We start from the raw sequence: 18,960 nt of genomic DNA on the forward strand, positions 1-18,960 counted from the left end.
ATCAACGAAATCTTTCAAGACATGACATCTATGTTTTGAAAAGGCTTACGGAACTTTTACTCACACACTCTTTTCCCAGCTTTTTTTTTATGCGAAAGGCTTCCAAAGCCTCCCATCACTTTTCTCCTGTCCAGAACCTCTATCTCGTTAAGCCGTGGCTCACAGTTCTTGCAGTTCAACTATGTTTTCCCCCTAGCCTCTGTCCTGCCACTCGGTGACACACGAAGCATTAAGCACAATGCTACGCAAGCTACGCACCTCCCTGTTCTTTTAAAGATCGTGCATGTTCAGACGCACAGTCATTTACGCACCGTCATGTCTGGCCCACATAGGCTTTTACGCCACGTAGCGTTATTTTTTTGCAAGAGCTCTTCCTATCTCCTCAATTCCCACATTATATATTCTATTCTACAACTGTACAAACAATATACTGAAAACATTTTAAGAACTGAGAACACGGGGACGTGATTCACAGGAATAGGAACGTGTAATCAACTGGACGAAGTTGCATTTGGAATATTATCAACATAACAAATTGACAACTTCTCTCACGCACGAGGAAACAAAATAAGGAATACGTGCCCATGAGATAGCTCAGTGTTATTCCACCGGCATATGTGACAATTCCACTGAACAAACTTCCCCAAAATGGTGAAATACTCAGAAATGGAATGCTGCTCTGTGACCTGCAAAAAGAAAAAAATTGATTAGAATATTCTCTATAATGTAACACAGAGCACAAAAGCTGGCTTCGGGTGTTCGGGTGTTGTTGTACACGTGAACTGAATTTGCAGGTTAGATCTACACCCTGTAAGCTGCAAAGCGCCCCTACATGTGAGACGCTCGTGTCTACTGTTAAGAGGAACGAAACGTTCTCGTGTACCGTCAGACATAGGTGTATGTACAGAGGTTTGTCTTTAACACATGATGAGAGTTTCAGGGCTCTCAAATATGTGCCCATTTTATATTTCACCAGAAAACGTAAAGCTGCGACTAATCAACTACGGCTGGAGTGTAAGGTACCGTGATTGTATATGTAGCTGAAACTAATGTATTTCGGAAAATGTGTATTCAGCTTTAAACTTCACCGCCGCAGTGACAAAGTGGTTAAGACGCTGGACTGCTGATCCAAGGATGGGGCTTCGATACCAGCCGCGGTAGCTGCTTTTGGTGAAGGCAACGTTTAGTGTCCTCATTGACTAAGTAGCTTTATAATGCTAAACCCTGTCATCTACACCATTGTCTGTAAACGTATGAGCTCACTTCCTTAGAAATGCTCAAGATTCCCCCTTAGCAAAATTTTAAGGCAGCTGAAGGGTTTTCGCACGTCCATCTATGGGAGATTAAATTTTTCACGCGTGAAATTAATTCGGTTGATTGAAATACCTCAAGAGCTGCATATGTACAGCTGTAAATAAGGAACCGAGTTAAAATTTGCTGCAAAATGCTTACACCGAAATTCGAGAGGTTCGTACGGTGGGCACAGGAGTAGAAAATAACAAAGATGAAGGAAGCAAGACACAGGACTAACCCAATTTGTCTACAAATTGTCGCAGAAGCTACAGAAAACGCCTACCTTCGCGTTCTGCTCGAGTGATAATTAAGTTAATATGTATCCTTTCGTTGATGAAACATTCATTTGGATGGCAGAGAGAGTAGCTTTTTGGATAGAGGAGGGCTCTCAGCTCAACATAACTACTGCAGAACAGACGCAAATAAAAACGTGATAACAAAGACAGCTCTGCATTAATGGGCGACATCTGCGTCATAACGTATAGCTGAGGAAAGGCCAGCGCCGTCGATTTTCTGAGCATTACAAAATCTGAAATTGAGTTCGATTACGGCCGCACAGTTTTGTCAAACACTATCAACTAGTATCTTACGTTAGACAGGGTTCTGTGTACCTCTTTTTTGTATGACATACTTTATTTCTCTCTTCAGTTTCTTCGCGCGGTGATTTCCTTTATATTAGATGCATGCGCATGAATATTCACCAGTTGTGGATGATTTCGTTACATAGTTATGCCAATTATAATGCGATGCTTCTGCCTAATATAAGAGCGCTGTGGTGTTCATTAATAAATGATTCGTTCTTTCAAAAGCCGCAGGTATGATAATGTAAATGGACAACTTTTAGACCTCTAGTCTTTCAAAGGCCGTTGCTAAGATTATGTAAGTGGATAACTTTTATATCTCTTGACATGGGCATGGTGAAATGTTAAGGTGAAAGCCTTCAGGCTGATGTCTTGAGGCGCAGAAAGTGTGGGTCGGCGAGTGGTGTCGACCCCTAGCGTGCAATATTGAAGAAATTGTGAGGACCCGGAGACTGAATTTATGAGTGTTTGAACAATGTCATTGTCCTAAGAACCAATGACATGATGGCATTTTTTTTTCAAACCAAAAGTATGCACACTAGTGATACATTTATGCTGTGCAATTATGACACATCTGCCAAAGTCTTTCGCTCTCTGTGCTGAGTTGCTTTCTTACGTGAACGGCCGAAGTAACATTTTTCATCATAGTGGTGGATACAGGACATTTGTGGACGTTGTTTGTACGGTCGTGTCGTCAGCTAAGACTCAAGCGGCACAGTCGCCGGAGTCCTGCTTCTAAGCCAACACATATGCTAGCCAAAAGAGACACGCATTCCCTTAATTGTTCTCGAATTTTCCCGAGCCGTTAGGGAAAATTTTGCTGTAAGCTCAGCAGGAAGAAAAAATTTGTGATGAAGCAGACTCTGACAATCAATTTTCTATAACCTGATGGCTAATTTACACAGACGTCAGAAACGCCGAAAATCTTTAAACCCCTAGGAATCACCTCCAGAAAGCAAGCACTTGTCAGCCGTAAGGCTAACGCTGCTATAATCGCGTGTTCCGCACCGGAAATTGCGCAGACTGGTGCACCTAGACGAATAGAACAGCGCTCGCGTTCGTGTTCATTGTCTCTAAACTTTATCATTAACGCTGCTCAAAGTACCCATATTTTTACCCGTCACAACCAAAACTCTGTGTACACAGACGCGACACGCTAACCACTATCGTTAAACACAGGGTTTCAATATGCTAACATCAACCTTTAAGACGAAAAGCTTAGCGAGTTGCCTAAGCATGCCACCAAACTGAATAAAAACCCCCTTCAAATGTTTCTTTGTGAGCGCTAAAAAGGATCGTCGCATTGCATGATACCGCTGTTTTAACGTTGTCGAAAACCTCGTCACTGACGCTGCCGTTCTGATTAGATGACATTGCTGTACATGCTTCAATGACCATAATTTGGGCAAGCTTTTTATGCCCTGTATTATATCTCACTTAGCAATAAATGCATGTAAGAGTTAATATCGCAGCTTTACCTAGCGCTCCAGGGCAGAGGAAATAAAAAAAAAATTCCGTCGCTTCCTAATGCGTAATTTGAGCGCAGCTCAACATATTTTTCAACTTTTCGATAGACTGAGGCAAAAAATTCGAGCCAGACATGTATGTACAATTACAGACAACTTTTTTATTTTTCACAAATATTCATTCAATAAACACTCCACTAACAGTTTTTGATCTAAGCGAATATGGGGCCTGGGCTACATCAGGAAAGGCGGTGATGGCACTAGGCGGAGTAACTGTATACGCAGCAGTAGACGAAGGACTTGCACCGGTTCCCTCGCTCATGGCTTAGAAAGAACTGGGAGAGAAAAACTATTTATATAAGCAGACTGTTAGCAGTGACGAACGACGGCGGCTGTGCCTTTCGGCTCAGGCGATGCGGGCCACTGAACATTGCATCAAACACAACCAGCGTTCCATTGAACGCATCAAAGTTCACCGGCGTTCTAAGCAGAATCTACTTTTATGCCGGGAGCATGGCGATTTCGGCAGACACTTTCCTGCACCGCTCGGTCAGCCCTCCGCGGCGGCGCGAGCATGCCCAATGCAAAGCCTGATTACAAGGGACAGGGCCGACGGCAGCCTCGCGAAACGCAGGAATTGGCGCCAAAGAGCTGCGCTCCAAAATGCAGGTGTCTCTCGATATAAACCACCAAATAGAGATGCATCATTGGTACAAGCCGAGAAAATCAAACTTCATGCTATGCGATCACTGGCTTGTAGCTATCTGCTCTGAAAATTAAATTGAAGGTTTCATATAAGTGTTAATTGTGTGGCGTCTCTAAATAAATTTCAATTTCTTATAGTAGTTTCACGACAGACCCTCAGGTGCACTAAAAAACACGGTAGGCCCTTTTATAAATGAATGTTTAGTCCGCTTTTGTCGTACAAAAAGCGCGGGTGACGAAAAAAAAAGCAGTTCGCAATGACCTCTTGACGGGCTTCGGCACCCGTAAAGTCGACAATGAATAGCAGACGCTTAGGCAGCCATTCAAGTATACAAACGTTGAAAAGTTTCCTCCCGTTCTTAAAAAGCAAAATCAATGCACTATCGATCGTAGTGTTAGAAAATTCTGTGCTGCAGACTAACACTTGCACTTTGTCTAAAGTGCCTGCAGATTGTACCCAAGAGAGATTTTTGTAAGCACCCACCTTTCGAAAGAACCACTCAGAGTCATGTTTGACCCCAACACTCGATATGTAGTATTCTCGGGGCAGTAGTCGAGGCTGACAGGCACCCTCTCTGCTCGGGCGCCTGTCTGGAGCCGGTATGCCATATGTCCCAGCTGATAGGCCACCATCACGAGTGTCACAATTCCAGCGCCCTGCAGAATTTTGCAATATGCTGCTGCTTAGAAAAAGAATTCAGAGGGTTTCTTCCTTATTTGCTAAGCCCTGTAAAATTTGTGCCACGCTGCTGCAGGCCTGAAAGCAGCTTTCTGTGGGCTCTAGTAGTTTCTATCAACGCACTGTTTCCCCGTGTCAAGGCTATACAGTCCTACGATCTCCTTCTCACTTCCATCATGCATATTTCAGCCTTGCGGAACGGAGCCAATGGCGACAACATTGTCATCCCCTTTCGCTTTCTAAATTCTCTCCCCAATGATTCCCTCAGGAACGTAAGGAGCGATTTTACGTGTCAGCAGTCGCAGAGTGTCCCACAAAGAGCTCTCGCCATGAAAGAATCTCCAAATATGGGGCTATGTGATAGACAAGACGAAGTGCAGATATTTCTTATTTTAACCCACTAAAAAACATCTAAAAATAATCGAAAAGTTTTTAAAACGAATGCGCTCTTCACTGCATAATATCCATATAGCAATCAGCCATGGATTTACAGGCTACCATTCATACTGCGTATATGTTTACTGCGTGTATTTTTGGTGTCGGTCTTAGGTGTAGTGGTGGGCGTGGCAGGAAATAATGGCACCTCCTATGAACTAAGACACTTACCTTTACCATCTACTTTGGCATTGAGCCTCATTGCTATGCCGCTTCAGTTTATCTTTGTAGCTCTTCTACCAGTTTTACGGTATCGCACAAATTACACTTTCTAATGCGAAGGATGCTACATTAAAAAAACATTTTGAGGCATGTCGAAAGTGACTATTTTTGTGCAAATTAAGTTAGGCACTTTAATAATTATCTCGCAGAAATCAGGGTCTACCGCATGTGGTAGAGAGGTGCGTCAGCGGAATTTATTGGAGGTCTCACAGCATATTCATGCTGTTTGAAGAAATAGAACAGCCACGACATATTTTTCGGTACTTCCGTGATGTATTGTGATTTCATGTTGCATGTGCGCAAAGGACAATTGCCTTACAGTCACTTTGGTACTAGAATGACCGCAGGAAACTACCCTGGAATAAGAGTTCTCCCTTATTACGACGTTCGCCGCTTTTGCCAAGCTTGCAGTTGTAAACTGCAATGTTTATCAAAAGACGCACGCTTTGTGTGCAACAATCTTGCACGTGTTGGTTGCTTTCGGTGACATAAATACGTGTTCGTGTGGCTAACATTGTCCTCAAAAAGTGGGGAATAGTACAGCATTTCTTTAGAAAAAAGTATCATAGAAGATTGGATAATGTGTAATAGAACACTCTCGGATACAATTAAAACTGTGGTGGGCCGTAGCCAAGTAAGCCTATAACAAAACACTGGGGTGACCCTTAAGGAACGTATTTGGGCTATGGCCCTGCGTTTCATATGTAGAGACAACGCAAAATTCGGTACTCGGGTAGAGCGGACAGCTTACTATGAAGTTCAGATTGGCCTAAAATAGCTGTCAGTGCACGCGCGTACGTTCACTTGGCAAAGTGTCTTTTCTTATGTGAAAGCTGGACTCGGCTGGGGGAAACTGACCAATTTTTGAAACGAAAATACGCTGCAATACCTTGACCCCACCTACAGGAACATCCGATAGAATTTAAACACTAGCCGCTTGTTCATCACTGGTGCAGCAGGTATAAGTGCATGCATGCGTTGCCTCTCCGATTAGTGTTGCCAATTCTGAGCCGTTACTGACACACATACACCGATAAAACTAGCGTAAACCTGGTTGGCTAGATACATGGGTGTGCGCTTAAAGACATAATGAATCAACAAAATGGATAATTAAAGAGTACTAAATGAAGCAGAAGAAACGGCGAGAAAATTGTCCAGGTAAGTGGGTCTTCCAAATTCAAAGTCTACTAAGGTGTTCTGTAGCCTGGATACAATACATGGCCTCCTTTTAGTTTTCTTTACAACTTAGCAGATTCTAAGCTCTTTCCCATTTTTAAATAAAAAATTTCGAGATTTTAAAAGGAGTGCAATACTAGGTGTGTTCCTCCCAGTAAGATGTGCACATTGCGCTTTTATCTTAAATGATGAATAAAACGACAACGTGAACATTTTATTCCAGCCTTTTGAGACGCGCATCGTGCGGCTCACATCGCCTTAAAAAAGAGTGCAGATTTGGTATCTAGAATTTAATAAAAAATGTAAACGGTTAAATGCTAGGCATTCACTTGAATTGCTCTCAAAAATAGAGGAACCTAACCTTGCTATTGGCGAAAGGTACCGTGAGGCCGAGAAGGAGGAGTCCAACGAACGGTCCAGTGATTGCCGCGCTTATGGCGTTGAACATCTGCGATAGAAGACTCAATGAGAGGCAGATATTGATAACAACAAGCTAGAGATGTGCTTTCACCGATAGTGTGTGTACTTGTTGGTTACTAAAATACCCTCAGGGAAGCGAAAGGGCACCTGACGATAAGCTAACCGTGAGGGTGCAGCAGGGGAACTAAAATGTGCAACACGTCTAGTAGGCCTGTTTATGAATACTAGCCTTTGCTCGAGGTTGATACTTTGGGTGGTAAGATAAAACAGCTTGGAAAGTCTAGCGAGTACGGGACCATGGACACCATAAACAATCTTTTGCAAGGGGGTGCATAAGAACAGTCTGTTAAAAGTAGAATATTCAGCACGGTTATTTATTTGAACACTGAACGTGTGAAATATGGAAAGGTCTCAATATATCTAATCTTCATGAAGAATGGTACTCTTTCATGATGTCAAATATATTGGGAAAATGTCGGCTTACTTTGAATTTTTCAGCTGCTTATAAAGCACCTCCCGTGCTCTTGGGCGTTATTTTAGTCGCAATAGGCAGCGATGCAGACTACAAGTCTCATAGCACGCGTCAAATTCAAATGAACCTTCTAATCAGAAGATAAGATTACATTTCTAACAAAGATTACAGCACCGTGGCGCGTTCAGTGCCGCGCGCTGTCAAGAAGAGAAAGCAGCATACACGCAGCGGCTGGAATAAATCAGTTTTGCTTGAGACCCTTGTTGAAGCAACAGCTTCTTTCACACTGTTGACCCGGAAGTGATACGAACACGCAACTTTCGAAAAACCCTACAAGCCTTCAACAATCCGTAAACCGTTTTAGTCTTGAGTGCTGCCCTGACCGAAGTGAAATCAATTTTTTCTCTTTCTCCTTTAGCAAAAAAGAAATAATTTAATCCGCTTCATGCACATTCCAAAGTTTTTATTCTTTGCTGACCCGCTAAAACCAAGATTATTGAGGCTGCTTCTTTTCACATCACTGCACCTTAAGCATTGTCTAAAATGCGCGCGTATCTCAATGAACGTATTTCATTATCCTCTTTTATTTTTACAAGCATTTAAAGATGTCAATCTCTTAATATAATCTGTAAGCAGCAATCACGGTTATCTGGACTCCAATTCTGGGCGAACCTACTTTATTCTAACTACACATAGAAGTATTGATCATAATGCCTTACTTGTACTTTTTGGGGTGACATCGGGCTTCCTGGGCGCCTGCGAGCGGCACCGGAACTCCGGTGTCACCTCTTCCGGACAATAAAAGTTTTTACCACCACCACCACTACTTGTACTTTTTGTGCTCCTTTCGGTCTGAAGTTGCATTTTTTTATTCTTATTAGCAATAATTAAGAGAGTGAGTGGTCATTGGCACCCACTTAAGTGGAGTTATACGGCTACAAATAAAGGCTACACATCTTTCTTAGAAAGTTCGTACTTAAAAAAAACATTCGTCCAGGTCCAGAGTTCGAACCTGGGCATCAGATTAAAATACAGGACATGCTCAAGCGCCTTAGAGCAAACTGGATTAAACCAACCTGTAATTATCTACGTATGTACAGTCACCCTCTTTAAATTCCGTCGACGCGTTGGTTGTATTCCCATCTTCAGGTAGCTTTTCAACTTGTAATGTTTTCTTGAAAATTATTGCTACGAAAGGCTCTGTTTATTTTGTGCACTGTGTCAAAATGTGGTCAGAAATGTAATCGGATCAATGAGATAAATGCACTTCCAGATCACGTAGTAAAGCTGCTACTTCACTCTCACTCACGGTAATGTATTTTCATTTCCTGAAATTGCACCGGTGTCACTACTGCAAAAAGATGTTTTGACAGATTCCAGAGTGTTTATTGCATCAGGCGTGAGTGAATATGGATGTTGATCGGGATTTTCAGGATTATCTTCATTCTGTTAACGCGTGATAATTGTTTACTGAACAGTAAAGAATCACTCCTTCACCGCGCTATGACAAGGTTTGAAGGAGTACTTACAGCAAGAGCAGAGCCGAGGTATGGAATCGCCACGCTCAGGGCTGTCATGACGGCACCAACTGCAAAAGCTTTTCAAGAATAGTAGTGTAACACATGTTGGTGAATTGTGTACTTCGTGCAAGGTTAGAAATAATTAATAGGCAGTTCATTACCGAGTGCTTTAATTGTGCAGCCGACACGTTTACTGGGCACCTTCAGAAAAGGTGTTACAACGTCAAAGTACCAAACAGCTGCTTGAGAGTTCACCATCGAGGACACAGTGCTGCACAGAAATAGTAGGAAAAGCAAGTGTCATAAAACATTGAGGCATAACAGAAAATTTGCCGGGGTTCGATTGCATCACCACACTTATTGCGCAATGAGCAGTTGCAGACAATAATTTATACATATTACGCAAGCACTTATGTAACAAGGGTTAGTGCCTTTTGCGCTCAAAAGTTTGAAATTTCCTAGTTACCTCATGTTCAGGCAAAAATAAAATGAACTTTTTCAGAATTCAGTAAAGTTTGTTCCTTTGGTCTGCCTAACTGTGTGAACGAACACTTGTGTACGCATAAATACCGAGGTTTGGTGCTAGTGGCGTTTCAGTTCTTCCTAACACGGTGCAATACCGTCTACGCTGCTTGTATATAGCTAGTGCAAAAAAAGATTTCAAAAATGTTTTGTGACTGATAACCTTTATCTTAACCTATTTTGCATCAGAACAGAATGCCAGTCAGAACTTGGTTTGGCGCGTTCACTCTCTAAGCACACACAGCTGCAGCTAAAGAAAACGTTACACCTGATTCTTTTCACCTTACGTACATCTAGGAGGCTTAGGAGGAGGCTTATAGGAGGAGCTATAAATTTTAGTTGAAGTTTTAAGATTTCGTTATTTTTGTAGTCGAAATTCCGGTACGGTACCTTATTGATGCGCTGACGACGCCAGCTAGAAAGAGTCCAGACAACCCGGGAAAGTTTCGGAAGTCTTGAATGATATAAAATGGAAGTAACTGAAGAAGAAAAAAAGAGAAAGGTGATAGATATATCAGTGCCTATTGTAAATCCAATACGCGGTGAACGAAGGTGAAAAAAATACCTGCGTAATCTAAAACTTCAAGATTAGATCATCATTGTTTTTATAGAAAATATGAACAAAATACAATTTTTATGATATTTTTTAGAATAAAGCTCAAGGTAAAGAAGGCGTCATATTTCAGCCACACTCCTCTAGCTCCAAAGTTTTTGAAGAAATTTCATGTGCATGTAGTTATAGAGATGATGAAATGTATTTTCAACGACAATGCACTTGTAAGTAATATCATTAGGACAGCAAACACCAAATGCGTTCTCAACATACCCTGCGTACAAAAACAAGATTGTGTGAGCGCTGGTGTCAAAATACTTCTCTAAAGCGTTAGAAAATTATTAACACTACTTTTTGGGCGAGTTGGTTCATTTTTGGAAAACTTTGAAAGAGCGCAAACACACACGACCACTAAGGACAAGAGACTAGACACAAGCGCCGACTGTGAACTGATTTTTATTGGAGCAAGGGAACACCTATATACACAGCAGCTTACATAAGATAAGAAGTTTCAGTAACGCACGTGCGAGCAAGAGACACTGAAAAACAAACAAACGAAAAACCGAAAAAGCAAGATGCTCAAGGGGTGAACAAATTAGTCGCATCTAAAAAACAGACCTCAGCGTTTAAGAGAGATATCGAAGGCTTGCTAATGCATCTGTTGCCATATTTCGTGATATGAAAGGCTTCCAAGCTGAGACGTGCTGTCTTATCAATGCTCTTGCCGAGAATATTCGTCTCATTTAATCGGGCCACGCAGCCACTGCAATTAATGATATGCGCAACTAAATGTGCGTACTTGTCTTTAAAATTCTTAACATTTCTTGAATGGTCCCCTAATCGATCATTGATGCAACGGCCAGTTTGGCCGACATACACCTTCCCGCACGTCAAGGGAATAGCGTAGACCACTCCCGTGGAACAGGTCACAAACCGACGTTTATGATTAATTTGGCACCCACTCTTTTTCTGGCCACAGATGCGGGGGTATAGCCCTCCCAGCTTACTGGCTGCCGAAAACACAATCGGCACACCGTGCCTGCTGGCCACTTTTTTTAGGTTGTGAGTGGTCTTGTGAAGGTCCGGCACAACCAAAGGTTTTTCGGCCTTTTCCCGATTACAGCCGCTCTTTCCTGTTCCATGTTGCAACTTCTGGAGGAGGGTCTCACATACAGCAATCAAGATCGAAGAGGGGAACCCCGCCGCTAAAAGTCGGCACATCTGATTATGGAAGCTATTTTGCATTCGATGCGGGCACGATTTTTTGAGAGCAGATTCCATGCATTGCAATGCTATCCATCTCTTCACAGTCTTGGAATGCGCCGGTCATATGGCAGCAGATCTTTTTTCGCTCGAGGGTAGTAAGACCAACAAACGTGTGTTTCGCAGAATGTTAGTTCGAGATCTAAAAACTGTAAAACAGATGAGTCAGGCAGTTCATGGGTAAAATTTAGCCCAAGTCCATGCTTTTTGAAAGCTATTAAAACTTCACCTACTGTAGAGGGGTAGGTGAAGGTAGTCTGTTTTCTTAAAAGCACTAAAAAGTCGTCAACATATCTAAAATTTTTAAAATCCTTCCTCCATTAAAATGCTTATCTAAAACTTTGTCGACCTTAGATAAAAAAATGTCACACAGGTTGGGAGCCACGCAGGACCCAATGCAAATGCCATCGCGCTGCAAATAAGGCAGGTTGTCAAAAACAAAAATCGTGCCCGCATCGAATGCAAAATAGCTTCCATAATCAGATAAGCCGACTTTTAGCGGCGGGGTTCCCCTCTTCGATCTTGATTGCTGTATGTGAGACCCTCCTCCAGAAGTTGAAACATGGAACAGGAAAGAGCGGCTGTAATCGGGAATAGGCCGAAAAAACCTTTGGTTGTGCCGGACCTTCACAAGACCACTCACAACCTAAAAAAAGTGGCCAGCAGGCACGGTGTGCCGGTTGTGTTTTCGGCACCCAGTAAGCTGGGAGGGCTATACCCCCGCATCTGTGGCCAGAAAAAGAGCTGGTGCCAAATTAATCATAAACGTCGGTTTGTGACCTGTTCCACGGGAGTGGTCTACGCTATTCCCTTGACGTGCGGGAAGGTGTATGTCGGCCAAACTGGCCGTTGCATCAATGATCGATTAGGGGACCATTCAAGAAATGTTAAGAATTTTAAAGACAAGTACGCACATTTAGTTGCGCATATCATTAATTGCAGTGGCTGCGTGGCCCGATTTAATGAGACGAATATTCTCGGCAAAAGCATTGATAAGACAGCACGTCTCAGCTTGGAAGCCTTTCATATCACGAAATATGGCAACAGATGCATTAGCAAGCCTTCGATATCTCTCTTAAACGCTGAGGTCTGTTTTTTAGATGCGACTAATTTGTTCACCCCTTGAGCATCTTGCTTTTTTGGTTTTTCGTTTGTTTTTTTCCCAGTGTCTCTTGCTCGCACGTGCGTTACTGAAACTTCTTATCTTATGTAAGCTGCTGTGTATATAGGTGTTGCCTTGCTCCAATAAAAATCAGTTGACAGTCGGCGCTTGTGTCTCGTCTCTTGTCCTTAGTAGTCGTGTGTGTTTGCGCTCTTTCAAAGTTTTCCAAGAAAATTATTGGCAGAATAATAAATGAAATTCAAATTTATTCAACATCGTGAAAATGTTGGCTGCGCCGAAAAAAAACCAGAAAAATGCTTGACAGAGGTCGACGCACCCTACAAAGAGTTGACAGCAGTATGCACACACAAACACTAGTTACATAATGAAGTAACAATCTCTGCAATACAATAATAGCAGCTAGGTGTACATGAAAGGAGTATATAGCAGAACGTGAAACACCTTAACTACCAATAATACACACAAAAAAACAAGTAGAAATCATAGTGATGCAAAATTGTTAATAGTGTTTTGTACACATTAGTTTACTTGTACATTGTTTAGCAAATAAGGAAGAGTATAGCGCAACATTTGGCGACCATAATTGGTTTCTAGTATTTGGCACAGTCCATGTGAAACGAACGCGAGTAGAATAATGTTGATCTTTTGCTTTTAAGAGAGACATCTGTGCCATGAATGTGCTTTGTTTTAAAATATTAGTCTTGTACCTCCTAAAAAGTAGGATGTCATACAGCTGGTGAATGGGGATTATGCCAAGTGCCCTAAAATTCGGTGTAGTGTGATCAAATCGCGAAGAATCGCTAATACTACGCACAAGTTTCTTCTGAATGAGGTGCAGCCGTTTAATATTGGTAAATGACATGGTACCCCACACCAAGAAACAATAATTAAGAACAGAAGAAAATAGTGCACTGTACATCTGTTTATTACGCTGCGACAATAGAAATCGCATTATGGATACAACACCAGCAACCTTCGACAATTTGTCCCCAACTATTTCGACGTGTTCATCCCATGACATGTTTTCATAAAATATCACGCCTAAGCTTTTGACCGAATTAACTATTTGAATCGGCGATGAACCAGTGTTTAGGCGGAGTGGTAGACATGGCGGACAAGAAATCAGTTTATTGCGAGGCCCTAAAGAGTACATCCTTGGTTTTTTCGGTGTTTATAATTGGCGAATGGCATTCAGACCATTCATAAAGAAGGTGCAGACAAGTTATGGCTTGCTGTTGAGTGTCTTCTATGTGCGCGGCTTTAAAGAATAGAGTTGTGTCATCATCGTAAATTACAATGCTTGGATTCTTACTTATGCATACGATGTCATTGGCATAAAGCAGAAAAAGCAACGGTCCTAAAACGCTACCCTGCGAAACGCCAGAAGAGAGGCGTTTGAAATTTGATAATTCATTGTTTATGGCCACTTGCTGCGCTTGGGAACTAAGGTAGGAGGTAATCATTTCAAAAAATTTTCCGCCAAAAATCTTAATGTTCAAGTTTGGGTAAAATAGTTTTGTGATCGATTCTATCAAAAGCTTTTGAAAAGTCGCAAAAATGTTTTGAAAAGTCGCAAAAATGCCGAGTGTAAGAAGTTAGTGTTGAAATGACTCTAAAATTAGTTCTTTTTGCGTTAGAAGTGCGGTCTCTGTCGAAACGTTTTTCCTAAAGCCATGTTGACAAGGTGTTATTATGTTATATTTATATTGGACGCGAGAAGTTTTGCACTGTGGACCTGTGTTACAAAATGCGTTTATGGAATCGGTAACAGTAACAATTCCGAAAGCACTGCTAACGAAATTGTTAATGGTCTTCCCGTGAAATGTTCGAAAACCAACAACGGCCCTTATGTTGGAACGGGGACGCGCAAGAAGGACGCGAGACTGTAAGCTTCAAGTGATCGGCTAGAGAAACATTCTTTGTATACGGTTTTGTTGACTGCTACCACGAAATAAATAACCAACCCCATCATTACCACTATGCTGATGAAGTAACTCTGAAAGACTTAGTCAAGGCGACAAAGTTGAATATGGGAGACAGCTTCGAACTGCAGAAAGGAGCAAGTGCATCTTGGGATGAAACATAAGTTTTGAAAGTGTGCCGAGAGGACGAGAACGCTATTTTGGTCTTAAGTTGTAAGGAATAACAAGGCATCATTGGCGATTTTGGCAAACACAGCTTTACCGGGGGAAAAATTGCCGGACGCTTAAGCTTCGCCTTTAAGACTTCGACGTGATCCAGTTTAAACCCCATGCTTAGAAGACAATCTGGACGGATGTTTAGGCCTCGCTAACTCTGTCTACGTCACAAAGGTGCGGTGGCGCTATCATCGTAAGTGACTTTCGCGCGGTAGACAAAACAACAATTAAGGTGCTTTTGCCTACCGTGATTGAGGGGTGGTTTGGTGCTGCCCGAAGAAAATACAGCACCATGTCGACTAGGTGTGGCGCCGTTGTATGTGCTGAAAAGCACAGAAAGGGCAGTTTAGTAAACTTGCGCAGGATTCTTGCCGTGGGGAAAGGTCGTCGTAAACAGTGGGACGCCGCGGTGAAGCGCGGAGGCTGGACGCCGACGCCGGCTCAACGAATATGCTGTGAACACCTGGTGACAGCTAAGCTGGAGCTTAATTATTTTTACGCCAGAGCGGTCTGCCTGCTCAAATGTCGCGAATAACAAAAGTTTGGCCTTTTTTTTACGACACTTAATGGGACATTAGTACTGTTTTGTTAAGGGAAACGGCTGCGCACGTGGCCTATCCAGGCGAGGCAGCATGCGTAGACTTGTTTGGCTATGTAAACAATTCCTCAAACAGGTTATTTTTTTATTCACTTTGGCAATTGTACGCATTCGTATAGCGAGCTGCTGCGTGAGCGATCTGTGTTGAAATTCTCCTTGGTTATGCTGCAATGTGAACGTTCGCCGTGTTCGCTTCAAATTATCTCAATCTATTCCGTGATGAAGATTGCCACTGCACATTGACAACAGCTATTTTGTTCGCTTGGAGCTGCATTTTTATACCGAGTGGTTTTAGATCTATTCACTGCGGCTATTTGTGATTATAGTTGTGGGACTCAGCATCGCCGCAGCAACTATATGTGTTCATGATTCAGGCTCTCGAGGTTCTTTACATAAACTACGTACTGTATGGCACGCTGTCACATTGTGCGTTTATCCTACATTGAAACGCGGCCATGGTCTCGAGGCTTAACTGGGCCGCCCTAACTGCGGAATCGTCACTTATAGTTGTAATGAAAGTTAAAAGCGTTAATACCAGTGATGAAATTGCGAACGTTAACGACTACAGACGCCAACGAACAGATAAGATACAACATGCGCTCAGCGTGGTGATTTCAACTAATAACGCAAACATAAGCAAATCCATGCGGTCGAGAACGGTTCCTTGGCGGGCTAGTTGGTTCATATCTTACTTGTATTACAGCGCGAACCACAAGAAGGGACGACGACAGACAGTGTGAAAAGAGAGCTGTGCGGTCCCATGCGGTCCCAAGGCGCAGTACCCTGGCTACTGTTGTCATGCTTACCTAAAATCCTTTAGCTATACAGCCACTCTGCACTAGTGACGGGCTTCGTGCTTACCAACAACGCTCATTTGCCGTTCGGTGTGAAGAATTGTGCGAGAGCACAATAATGTTTCGAGCGGAATTCTTTGTACGTGCTTCGCGCGCCGGTTACGAGAGAGAAAAATCATCGCCTACTTGCTCAACTGAAAGTAGTTGTAAATATTCGAAGCTTTGTAGTTCTCATGCATTCCGCTGTTTATTTTCTGTGCCAAATCAGCACATAGATAACAACGTTGCTCATTTTCCCTGGCAGGCAGCAGCGCTTCGCTTCTGCACATTCAACCCACTTTCCGTTTGGCACGGCGCGCGGGACCGGATGCTGCATGCCGTGCACGTGGAGTTTTTTCATGTAACGCTTTTGTCCCCACCGCTGAGGCTCACGAAATACTCCCATTACACGAACATATGAGCTAGAAAGAGTGCAAGTAGAGTGGACGTTTCGAAAGAAAGAAATAGTTTTGAGTGGGAGATACGTGACTGATCATTTTCAATCTTCCTATTATTACGTCATTAATTCGTTTCTTTCTAATGACGCAACATTAGCTGACAGTCGTAAAGCAAGGCATACCTTACGTCCGCCATTATTCAAAGAGAAGCAATGCGGTTCTGTGCCGTCGTTGTCACGTGCTCGCCTTGCATTACGAAGTAACCGTGTTTGACTCAGAGGGCTTCCGGAAAAAAAAATTATTGTTTCTTTACTTTCTTCTGGTTTTAGTCTTAAACCCCAACGCTGATACCGGCTTTTATGGGACACGTGGCCCCTAACGTTGGCGCGTTAAAACAAGCCATTGTGGTCAGGATATTTGGGCTCAATATGGTGCTTCAGATGCGAGCGTTTCGAAATCTGCTTTTGACGTGCTTGTGATCATGTGAATCAGCCATTCCTACATACGTATACTATCTGTAGTAACTTTTTTTGTTCAGTTTTTTAAGCAATATCACGCAAGTGTCATGCGTGCGATACATCACTCAGTGCTCCAGAATTGAGAAAGGAAGTAAATGAGACAAATGGCCATTCGCGCAGAACTTCGAAGTCATCTGATGCTCATGTGTCATGTTCTTTACTTGAACACGTCAGAGTTTACGTTGTTTGAATCTTTAAGCTACTTTTGGTTCAACTAAGCACATAGCCAAGGAAAATGAATTGTCGACAAATAATATTACTCTGCTGGCACTTATATTTCTCAAACGGGATAGAATTTATTGCGTCATGTACACTCGTGAAAGATGTACTGAAATCGAATTGGGTGCTATGCAACCCAGTCATCAGACGTAAACAGCGTCATTATTAAAATAAAGAGAAATATGTTTTCACCTTTGCTTTGCGTGCCTTAGAGGGAAACGGAAATGATCAGAGAGTGACTATCGTCTGTGACATACTCCTAAAAACCGAAATATTAAATAACAGGTACTGTTACATGGCTTTATTGCACCCCCTCACAAAATACTTTTCAGGATACCTATAAGGTATGGTAAATAGGTAGGTGAACAAATATATGAATACATAAATACTTCTAAGATAGTGTTGGGCCAAATACCCTCGTTCCGATTATTATCTAACTAGCTGTCGGAAACTGAAGAAGTATTTATTTTTTTCGTCAGAATGTACAGACGTAAAATGATTGCACGGAATATGCAAATAGTCAGTAATTTTCAAGATCTACACCTAAGTGCCAGAGAGCGCCGCTGCGAATTCCTAAAAATTTGCTCGGACACATTATTTGGAATTCTTGAATAAATTTACTGCAGATGAGCAGCTATTAGGGTTGCACGCGAAGGAAGTTCTTCCGAAAACTGTGACAGCGCGCATGTCGTGCTTAAGGCAACAGCGTGGGCGGAAATAGGTTTGCGAGTAGTGGGAATAGCAACAGAGGAATGATCGTCTGGCTTCATTTGTGACCACCCATCGCACACACAGAGAGATTGTCTGATTTTATAATGATTTCATTCAAAAATTTTTAATTTACATCAAAGCACGCCAGTTACTCATGAAAAACCAATGTCCCGCAAAAGTAATGGGCAGATAAATAAGCAACTTATAGAGATGTATATTTGAATATCCCTCGAACCGGAAGCAGCATCTTTAGCCTATGTGACAATATAACACGGAAATCAATAGCAAGAGAGTCCTGCTGCGCCAGTATGCGCCTGAATTGAATGCCTTACTTATAACTACTATTCGAAACTGACAACAGCATCCAGCAGCAATGGGTGCAGCAAAATATTGGGTATAGTATTAAAGTAGAGACACGCACATGGAGTAAACAGCCAATAGGAGATGAAACTATTTTGTGTATACATTAACAAATGAAGGGGCCATACACAGTGCATAGAGGTACATAATCCCGGACCAGAAAAATTTTCCCTTCTATGAATTTTCTTTGAAACTGTATATATTTTCTTGTTGCCCTTTGCATGCATATTACTGGGTGTTAACAAGCAGTCAGTCCTTATTATAAAGAGAAATTGCAAAACGCTAACATACTACCTTGCTTAGATACAGTGCGGAAAAAACGAAGTGACAAGCTATGCATATTCATTAGAATAACATAGGAATCGCTAAGAAGTACAGATATAAGCTAGACATGTTCCGTGGATTTAGCTTAGAGTGTGGACAGCACACGGAGGAATATGGTGTTTTGATGCCCAAGGTGTTGATAACTTGATATACTCTCCCCGAAATGTCAGCAGCGAAATTTATTTCAAAGTTGCATGCTAAGGAAAAGGTGACAGGTTGATCATCTGTATTTCTGTACGCTTAATTAGATGTCACATCTTTTTTTAGTGAACATTACTTTGCTTACAGAAAGGAAGGATATCGCCTCTGTGTTCACTTAGGAGGCAACTCCTTCTCCAGCAGTAGTGCTTATGCTTCGAAATTTTGTGACTAGTTGTGAGGTCAACTGCCAAATGTCTTTTCTTTAATTCGAGCAGCTTAGAATAGCAGAC

The 18,960-nt window shown here is 42.2% G+C and overlaps 1 protein-coding gene across 1 annotated transcript in view; it reads right to left on the reverse strand.

Annotated features, from left to right (window-relative positions):
• Positions 1-469: 469 nt before the first annotated feature.
• LOC146208427 (sodium-coupled monocarboxylate transporter 1-like) overlaps positions 470-18,960 on the reverse strand; it is a 36,145-nt gene continuing 17,654 nt past the window's right edge. Inside the window, exons 8-14 of the mRNA XM_084578494.1 lie at positions 9,882-9,970; positions 9,131-9,240; positions 8,979-9,046; positions 6,919-7,005; positions 4,530-4,702; positions 583-686; positions 470-495 (exon numbers count right to left, since the gene is read on the reverse strand). Of these exons, the coding sequence (XP_084434620.1) occupies positions 470-495; positions 583-686; positions 4,530-4,702; positions 6,919-7,005; positions 8,979-9,046; positions 9,131-9,240; positions 9,882-9,970 (657 nt within the window). The remainder of the gene's footprint in view (positions 496-582; positions 687-4,529; positions 4,703-6,918; positions 7,006-8,978; positions 9,047-9,130; positions 9,241-9,881; positions 9,971-18,960) is intronic.

The sequence above is a fragment of the Amblyomma maculatum genome, chromosome 1 (assembly GCF_055883805.1).
Source record: "Amblyomma maculatum isolate TAMU_Amacu chromosome 1, ASM5588380v1, whole genome shotgun sequence".
NCBI classification, from domain to species: Eukaryota; Metazoa; Arthropoda; class Arachnida; order Ixodida; family Ixodidae; genus Amblyomma; species Amblyomma maculatum.